The 9,777-nt window shown below is 39.8% G+C and overlaps 1 protein-coding gene and 1 long non-coding RNA gene across 2 annotated transcripts; one reads left to right on the top strand and one right to left on the bottom strand.

Annotated features, from left to right (window-relative positions):
• Window positions 1-707: 707 nt before the first annotated feature.
• bri3 (brain protein I3) lies at window positions 708-6,166 on the top strand. Its single transcript, XM_025064831.1, has 3 exons — window positions 708-1,270; window positions 2,779-2,887; window positions 4,772-6,166. The coding sequence occupies exons 1-3, from the start codon at window positions 1,099-1,101 to the stop codon at window positions 4,902-4,904; spliced, it is 414 nt and encodes a 137-aa protein (XP_024920599.1). The 5' UTR covers window positions 708-1,098; the 3' UTR covers window positions 4,905-6,166.
• A 270-nt stretch (window positions 6,167-6,436) lies between these two features.
• LOC112488454 (uncharacterized) lies at window positions 6,437-7,929 on the bottom strand. The gene is made up of 2 exons (XR_003052525.1): window positions 7,409-7,929; window positions 6,437-7,294 (listed from the first exon to the last, which is right to left on the bottom strand). It is a non-coding gene; the product is annotated as an uncharacterized LOC112488454 (long non-coding RNA).
• Window positions 7,930-9,777: the final 1,848 nt, after the last annotated feature.

Below are 9,777 nucleotides of genomic sequence, written 5' to 3'. Positions count from 1 at the left end.
TCATAGACCAAGTGCAAATGTGTTTCTACATATTGACCTTTACAATGGCTCCCAAGCAGCGAGGCAAAACAAAACAAAATATTATTCCTTACATAATATCAGTCTGTAAGAATGAAGTTAAATAAAATTTAATAGTGAATTGAAGTGATACTGGTGAATGTTTCAACCTGGCTAAAAGGGTTAGGGCGCTGCAGAAAAAGTTAGTGTTTAACTTCCCTTGTGACTGAGCAACAGACAAATGAGTGAATTGATGAAGTTAAACAGAAGCAGAAGCGCTGCATTAACCGGGCGGCTTTGTGTGCTTTAGTGACTTACGGTTATTGTCTTGTATTCCTTTAAATACCGTTTCACTTACTGTTCATAACCAGTGACCTCATCCTTTGCTACCACACTATTATGCAACACCCTCAGGCCTAATGATGTAGAAGCCATAGTGGTCGCGTTCGGCATCAGTCATAGTAACACATTTCTATCTCTGTGGCAGATCAACACGGTCCCGATTAAGGCTCCTCTCCCTGACCATGACGATCAGTTAGGCAGAGGAGGTGACCTGTGGTCGGTCCTCTGCAGTGGTCACAAGTCGTCGCCGCCGCCGCGGCTGCTGTTTTATTTTGGTGCGCTGTGCCTTTAAGAAGCCCTGACTGCGCACAGGCGCTACAGCAGCTCATCACATGATTCTTCTCTTGTGACAACCCAGACAGAAAGGAAAAGCCTCTGTGACTTCCACCGGACTTTTTCTGACGCTGCGATGACAGACAACTGTTGTGTAAGGAGCAGCGAAGGGCCGACACAGAGAAGGTGGATGGACTTAAAGTAACCAGAAGGACTCGGATCATTCCCGCCTGTGAAGTCAGAGGCACGGGGAAACATTTTTGTTGCTGTTGCGCCGTCGGAGACAAAGTTGGCGCATGGAGAGGGACGAAGTTTCATTTTTGCGCAACGTCTTCCACCGGTTTCCTGCGTGTTTGCGGCCACTGTGTGTCAGTCAGGGACACTCGGAGTGTGGACACTCACAAACTAAGTAACCGGAATTCAGTTTGGAAGGAGACACAACAGTTAGACAGAGCGAGGACCAGACGAGCCTGAGGACGCGCCACCATGGTGGACAGTAAACCCCTGCTCCAGGACAGACCCCCAGCCTACAGCACCGTCCCGGGGGCGTTTGATTACGGCCCGCAGCAGCCACTGCCGCAGCATCAACAGCCACAGCACAGCTATGGTGCCATCCCTGCCGCGGCTCCTCCACCCTACCCGTACCCTGACGTCCAAGGCAAGTAACCGCGCTCATATCTCACACGTACGCGCTCCACATTATTGAAATATCAGAAAAGTAAAGTGAGCAGCTTTGACTAATCGACACTTCCGGTCGTGATTCACACGAAATGGGGCTTTTACTTCCTAGTTTCAGTGCGTCACCGGCTTGTTTTTCTCCAAATGACTAAAAACGCTCGGTGTCAGAGACTGAAGGTTCAGTTGTGAAAATTCAACTCACGCACATGCGCATTATGTCAACGAGGAGTTTAGCGATTTCCACCAATGTTGGCATAAAACTCAAGGGGTACAGAGAACTGCAAAGATCACTCGATTAATCGATGACTAACACGTTATCTTTCGAGTCATCTTTTAGTACGACTTTTGGGCCACGTATTGAAAACTTCTGATTTTTTTTTTCTAATATTTTGCTATCGTGAGCTCAATTTTGGAGTTTTGTTTTCGATTAATCTGTTCAATAGATATCTGTTAACAATTTTCTTGATATTCTTAGGCTACTATAGTGCTTCTATAAAAATGTTTGTTATGTTTTTACTTTTTAAAAACGTCCTTATTTGTTCATTTCTCAGTTAACTTTTTAACTATATTGTCTATATTGTCAAGAGTTAAGAGAAACAACAATTGACATTTCTTCCAAATTAAGTACCAAACTTATCAACTATCAATGTAGTTTTGAAATAGTAACAAAGATGTTGTCAAATAGTTAAGTGTAGACATGAGAAGGCTTTTAGAGCTTCTACAGCCTCGGGCGTTGCACCGTGCGCCTGCTGTGTTTGACGGAGTCACTCATCACCTGACTGTGTTTCTAAAAGAGTGTGGAATGAAGTCAGGTGTCCTGTAAATACACAGAACTTCCTGATTTACTGTTAGCTTAGTGGTGATAAACATTTCAGGGGAATGGACGTATGTGTGGTTCCAAAGTTCACTCAGTGACAGAAGTACTGCTGCAGTGGTAAACAAGTGTAGTTCAAGTGGCCTAAAAGTGAAGAAGAGAAACTGCAGTATCACTACACAATGCTCCCAAAGTTTACTTCAAATTTATGTAACGTCTGTTACATGACAATTATAAACGCCTTGTGGTTCTACATTGTTATAAATAACACTGTCCTAAATTTACCTGAACAAGAAGAGTACAGAACTCAGTCACATGACAGCTGCACTTTAAAGTCATAACTGGAGGTTTTCACAACATTAGAGGAAATACAGTACATTTTTTAGAAGTAGCTTTCGCAGCGATTATTTGTGATCATGTGTCATTTTATCACATTAAGCTAACTAAGTTATTTCCTAGTCAACATTTAGTAATTTTTTCCCTGAATTTTAACCATATAAAAGGACATTGTGTATTTTAAAGTAAATTAAGGCATTTTTAATGATTTTTTTTTAGAAACTTTAAATGTTTAGATTTTTAGATACAGAAATGATTCTTAACACATTTCTAATATTTCATTTTGTGTGTTATTGCCCAGACTAATGTATATCGTCACTCTCTCTTTTTAACTCTAGGATACCCATCAGCCCAGATGGGTCCTGCTGTATCTCAGGAGCCCTACGCTGGAACCTACACTATCATCCAACCTTCTGTAGTGGTGGTTGGAGGCTGCCCCGCCTGCAGGTGAAGATACACACATTCTGTTCTATCAAAGTTTTCACCCTGTCATTATTCTAATGTTTGACTACATGCATTTCTAAAAGTAGCTACACTCCTACTTTATTGCAGCAATTTGTGGTCGGTTCTAAACATCACATGCTTCTCTTTGACCCATGGAACAATGATGAGAAAACTGATTAACACCGACAGCTACAGATCTTAGACAAGGAAACATTCCTGAGAGCTGAGTGTCACAGTACGGCTGCATTTCATTCTGACTATGTCTGATTTCGACCATGAGCGTCTCACAACCATCAGAACTAATCGTCAACTAATCCGTCAACTTCTCGGCACAACTCTGTAAACTGATGAACCAGTTCAGCCTCACTGAAAAGGTTTCATTGTGCGTGACTCATTGACACCATTCACAGTCAGATGATTTACTTATCAGTCATGTGGCCGTGTTGGTCAGGTTGCACTGGGCAAAGAGTGGTTACAGTTAATACAGTAAAGAGAAATGGAAATCTGAAAATCATTTTTTGAGGAAGCTGGTGGACAAAGCTGTGCTGTACTTCATTTCACAGAAGTCAGTTAATAGTTACGGTACTAGTTAAATTTAGAAAGAACAAAGATGAGGGAACGTCAACTCGATTCCTAATTTAAAGTGTTAAATCACTGGTAACTGTCATCGCTGTCATCGCTGGTAACTAATCACATCAAACACGTTGATTTGTTTAATCATTATGAGTTTAAGTAAAAGCTGTTTCACTTTTTTAATTAAATGAATAAACTCAAATTATTATGACAAAGTTTTATGAAAATGACTGAAAAAGTTTTTAAAGGGGCCAAAATGTGAGAGGTGATATTTTTAGCACAAGTTAAAAAAACCCAGTTTTCCTAGAGATTTCCATTAACTTTCAATTCAATTAAATCCAATTCAATTTGTACTGAATGACTTCCATGACCAGTGTAGCGCCCCCAATCTGTCCATGTGACCTCACTCTGCAGCTCCTAGTGGCAACTAAATTGTGACGTCCATTTCTCATATACAGTCCATACATCATGCAAACCAAGAAGGAAAGTTAACATTTTCTTTCCACTTCACTGTTCTCTGCAGTCATGAGACGTTGTTTAGCACTTTTCCTCTGAGTGACGTCTAGATTAGAGCTGCTCTCTGATTTAAGACTCTCTTCAAAACAAGTCGCTCCACTGTGTGTTTGTCACATGAGGAAAAACAAATGAATGGGACCTTTTCAAAGGACATTCAAATCAGTTTGCAACGTGCAAATCACTTCGGCCCGGCTCTTTAATTTTAGCTTAACAGTGAAAGGTTAGCTGGAGACACTGACTGACTCACAGAGTCTGTACTGTGGACAAAGCTTCTCTGCTTTCATTATGACAACGAAAGCTGTTTCCTCTTTATGGCCATTTACTGCTAAATGTCAGCATGTGGTTCACACTCGAGATGAACCAATAAATGTTTTTAAAGAGTAAATTAGCTCACCCTCATTTAAAACAAAAAGGTGGAACTAGCTTACCTTGTTAGCCAGGGAAGACTAATTTGGTCAATGACAGATGAGGCAAAGAAGAAAGTTGACCTGTTGTCAAAGACGTCTTGATTCTTTGACAGAAACTCTTGCTCTTCTCTTGCACGGGTGTTTAGACTTTCTTCATTTGTCTTTTGCAGTATGTTGTAACCCCCTGCTGGTCAGACACTGTACTGCATACAGAACTGCAATTCTTAGTAGCATGAGACTTATATTCTAAATGCGGTCTAAATGACATAGACTTGTTAATATACTCAGCAGAGCCGCCCCCTGGTGGCGAACACCACCTGTGCCATTACAATGTAGGCATTATTTTCCAAAACAAATCGGTGACCTGTGTTTTCTCCTGTCTGTGTTTCAGGGTTGGAGTCCTGGAGGACGACTTCACCTGCCTGGGGATACTGTGTGCCATCGTCTTCTTCCCCCTCGGCATCCTCTTCTGCTTCGCACTGCGTCAGAGAAGGTGTCCCAACTGTGGCGCCACCTTTGGATAGAGGGACCAAACAGCTCACAAACACACATGCCAATTTATAACCCAGCATTTTTTTTTGTCAAAATCTTTCTTACTACTGCACATAGATGTTGCCATTACATCACATGAAAAAATGATCAAATTACTTTTTTTTAGTGAGTACTTCTTTAGTATTTTCACCTCATAGCAGCAAAGTCAGCAGGTGGATGTAGGACCCCCGTCTGTGTCACAGAAATACCCCCCCACTCTATAATGACTATTGGGATTGGCTGCAGCTTCTTCAGCTCCACAGTTGATGGACGGACAGAGTCTTTGCTGAAAATTTGGGTGAAAATTCAAACATCCATTCTAGCATTCATGGACGTCCAGCTGCTGCCGGTGCCTTCACTTCCTGCAGAGTGAGCATGTGAGATTCCATCAGTCAGGAATTCTTGTGTGGACATGAACACAATCATAACCAGGACCTGAGTGGATCCCTTCATGTTTAAATAAGCTGAGGCTAACAAGGATTTTTTTTTTCGTCTTTTATTTGAAGTGTGCTGGCACTCTGCCGACGTGTTTCCTCTGATTATCATTGTGCTTTGATAACGTTTAGTAACAACACACAGCACGTCTGTCACGGATATATTGCCTGTTTTTGTTCTTTCTTTAGCTGTCTGCTGATTGTGACATTAAAACACACACAGTAAAGTTAAAATCCCTGAAAATGACCCGTCACGTCTGACGGAGTGGACGGAGACAAACCCTCGCCTTGTCCGTTTTTGTTGATCTTCTTTTTTGGGGCCATATTTTGCACTGAGCGTTTTTCTGTTTGATGATTCTGCTGGGTTGTGTTTTTCCAGGGCCAATGCAGACCTCAGGTAGAAACAATCTGGAACGCCCTCCACTTTACAACCTCAATCACTGTTTGACTTTGGACTAACAGAGAAACTCCTGTGAGCACACAGGGACTCTGACAGTTAAGGAAACGTGAATGAAATGACGGAGACGTCTCTCCATCACATGTATGTCTGGATTTTTATCTTTATACTTTATACACGTCACCCTGTCCTGCTCTTTTCTGCCAGACAATCAGGAATGTCAGTGTCCTCTCGTCCGGGTCTTCCATCTTAGTATGATGATACACAGCTGTCCGCAGCAGGAGACAAAGAGGTACAGTGCATGTGGGGAGGGACATTTGTATCACAAAAACAAAAACTTTCTTTAAAAACAACAGGCATGCTCCCGTGATTGAGGTTCCTGCTTTTTATATGAGTTATAGAAAATAAAAAAGAATGAATGCTACTTCACCTTGTATGGGCCTCTTATTTTAAGACTGTGTAGAAAACGATATTACGAGAAAGGCACGAGAGTTGAGGACGAATTAATCAAAGAAGTGAATCTTGTTAATTGTATTTTATGTAAGTAAGTATACCGAGGTATATAAATTAGGACGGGGCAACTCATTTTAATTGCAATTATTTGGATGACTGTCGATTAATCGCGATCAAGTGAAACTAGTTTGACGCAGTGAAAAATCAGTCTGAAACAAAACGAATTAAACTTAAAGAAAGAAACAGAAGAAACAAAACTTTATTTTTTTATACAGCATTTTCTGTCGTGACTAATGAGTGACACCGAGTGGGCAGACTGGTCGAACAATGCTGTGTGTGATGACTGGAGCAGAAATACTTAGAGTCCTGTCATTTGTTAGGCAAATAAGGCAAAAAAGATCTTGAATATATGTGCATACGTATATACTCTATATATACATACACAAATGTATATACAAAAGAGATTTCTGTGGATAATAATAATATTACGCCTCACATCTCTTCACATGTGCAATTCTTATTAATGTTGCAACATTCTCATGAGGACCTGAGGGTGAAACACAGACATCGTCTTCATTCGTCTACCGTCGTGTGGCAACAGAAATGACTTCCAACGCGCTGCTGTGACGACTCACAAGTGACACTATATTTATATATATTTATATATATATATATATATATATATATTTATATAATCGCTGACCATTGTTATTCACGTTGTTCTCAAGTACAGATTAAATTTGTGGTCATTTAAACATCACCACAACACACACACACAGAAGCACAAAAATAGACATTAAAAAAAAAAAACTTTAAATATATGTAAAGCATCTGGTTCGGTAATAAAACGGCCCTGGAATACTTCCTTATGCAGCAGTGAGGGGATCCTACAGTATTTTCAAATGGCATTTTTTTTTTAATTTCAGTTTGTCCATGCAGGCCACCGTCTCATCCACACCAGAGGACGCTGCATGTCCTGGGTGAAGGATGGTGATAAGGTGGTGAAGATGTAGAAATGTGGACAGATCAGATGACCGGTGCAGAACGGTCGTTAGTGACGGTGGGACGTAGCCTGACTGTAGCGAAAGGGTTCCCTCCCCTGTAGAACAGGCAGCAAAGGGCCAACATTTAGTGTGTGTGTCTGTGTGTGTGTGTGTGTGTGTGTGTGTGTGACAGAAGGACATTGTCCAGGTCACACAGGTCTGGTACTTACGCCAGGTAGGCAGGTGGAGGTCTGGAGACGCCGTTAGACTGAGATCCCTGCAGAGAAGACACAGACACACCTTAACATCGATGTCACAAGGTCAGTGATTGATTGACAGGTTCAAACGTGTTTGAAATAGTAACATGTGAGACTGTCTTTATCACACAGAACAAGACTGGTCTCCAGCAGCAGAGGCAGTGGATTAACAATTGGGTGGAGAGAGCGTGTGAACGACACAGTGTCACGTCACAAGACGGCGAGTGGAATCTGAACATTCTGGAAGGTCAGGTTTGTTCCACATTTGAAATGACTACTTTAAATTATTCATTTTACCTATCCTTCAATCTTTTGGTTTTACTTTTATCAACATTTTGCTATCATTGGGTTAAACCTGCTATTAAGTACTTTCACAAAATCTCTAGTGTTGTAATATACATATATACATTTGCAGAGCTCTAAATCTAAAACTATGACTCACCCCAAACCTGACTGTAAGTTAAGTCTGTGAATGTTTTTTTTTTACAGCCCGGAAGACTCAAGATTTCAAAGCAACGAGGAGCAGTACTTCAAAGATTCCAGAAGAGGTCAGCAGTGGACTAAGTAAGAAATGCAAGACAGTATGTTTAAGCACCGGCTTGATTTACTGTTGATTCACATTATTATAATTATTATTATGATTTTATTAAAGCACTATGAACAATAGGTGGCCACTCCTCTAAACACCAGCTTCAAATGTATTTTATAGAGTTTTCCTTAATTTCTCAGTTTTAGTTACAACAGCACGATGTTTCTAATTTCATTTCAGAATAGCGCCCACTTCAGGATAGACTTTGCCAAACTGTGGGATGATGAGAACTCCATAAACCCTTTAAACTTTATGTAGATCAATAATATTTTCATCAAATTCCTCCACATGAGGTTTCAGGCAGTTTTATATAAAATACAGTAAAGTGACTCCAACACAGCCTCCCTTCTGCTTTTAGCTTCAGTTTCTGGATCTAGCTGAGATCTCCAGCCTACACTCTGTGTGTTTTCATCAAGTATTCAGTTTGAAAATGAACAAATGCATGATATTGCAACCGCTGGAGACATGTGAGTGGAATTTAGTCTCTCTTTGCTGTTGTATTAAACAGAACAGTGTGGAATCAAAGTCAGGGACTGGTACTGATCCTCTGGGTCACAGTCGTGTCCACCCCTTTAACTCTGCTCACTGAATGTATTCATTCCTCTGAGCCATTATCTTTTACCTACAAACACACACAGAGCGCCAAACCAGTGAGGGTGCATTTTTCTCTCATGGTGACAGTGCATTCCAGGGTAACCCCACCTCCCTCCCCGGCCCCTCCCTCTCGGCTTTCCTTTTCTCACCAAACTGGCTGATACACATTTCCACCAATTTGATGACCATTGGTGACCTTCGTTTATGCAAATACATGTCATAAGATTCAATTATGTTTGTTTTCGTGACCTTCGTCAAAACTTTGGCTATGCTAATATCCATCAGTATACAATGTAGACACTGAGTGTGTACTATGAGTAGCGATAAACAACAACACCGCAAACTGAGATCTCAGTTTTTTTATATTCAGCTCTATAACTGTTCAAGTACCAACACACACACTCTAATCTGCCCTCCATTACTCTGAGCTGAACATAAACCAGTATATTATAGCTGTGGAAAACCTTTCCCACACACTAGTCTATTATGGGATCAGTGTGTGTCTATGTGTTTGTGCTTTGAATACATTTAAAGCTGAGGTCTTAAGGGTTGTAAGACATGGGACATGAGTTGCATTTTGAAAAAATGCCATTTTTTAAAAAAATATATAAATTTCAAAATGCTACAATTTGATGAGAAATACGCAGAAGACTTTTTCCCCCCAAAATATATTTTTAATAAAAACATTTTCAAAATGCTATAATTTGATAAATTTTATTATTTTTTATAAAACTTTCAAAATGTTAACTTTTCATATTAGTCAAAAACTAAAGATTTTTGACGTCTTTGTAAAATTATTTTTTTAAATTGTATCTTTTCCTCCATGTTTCTCAACAAATTAGGGCACTTAGGAAACATTTTTAGAAATTTATTTTATAAACTTTCTGTCAAAATGTGAACTTTCTGTGTCAATGTTTGTCAAAACCTAAAGATTTATGACAAAAATCTTTGTAAAATTATTTCTCAAAATTGTATGTTTTCCTCTGTTTCTCATCAAATGAGGGCATTCAGAGGACATTTTTAGAAATTTATATTTATAAAACATTTTGTCAAAATGTGAACTGTTTGTGTCAATTTTTGTGAAAAATTGGATGAAAATCTTTGTAAAATAATTTTTCAAAATAAATAAAATATTTACTGCATTTCGGGGACTTTTTAT

Source organism: Cynoglossus semilaevis, chromosome 17 (assembly GCF_000523025.1).
Source record: "Cynoglossus semilaevis isolate Cse_v1.0 chromosome 17, Cse_v1.0, whole genome shotgun sequence".
Taxonomy (NCBI): Eukaryota; Metazoa; Chordata; class Actinopteri; order Pleuronectiformes; family Cynoglossidae; genus Cynoglossus; species Cynoglossus semilaevis.
The sequence above is the reverse complement of the archived record's forward strand: the minus strand, read 5'-3'. Positions and strand labels throughout refer to the sequence as shown.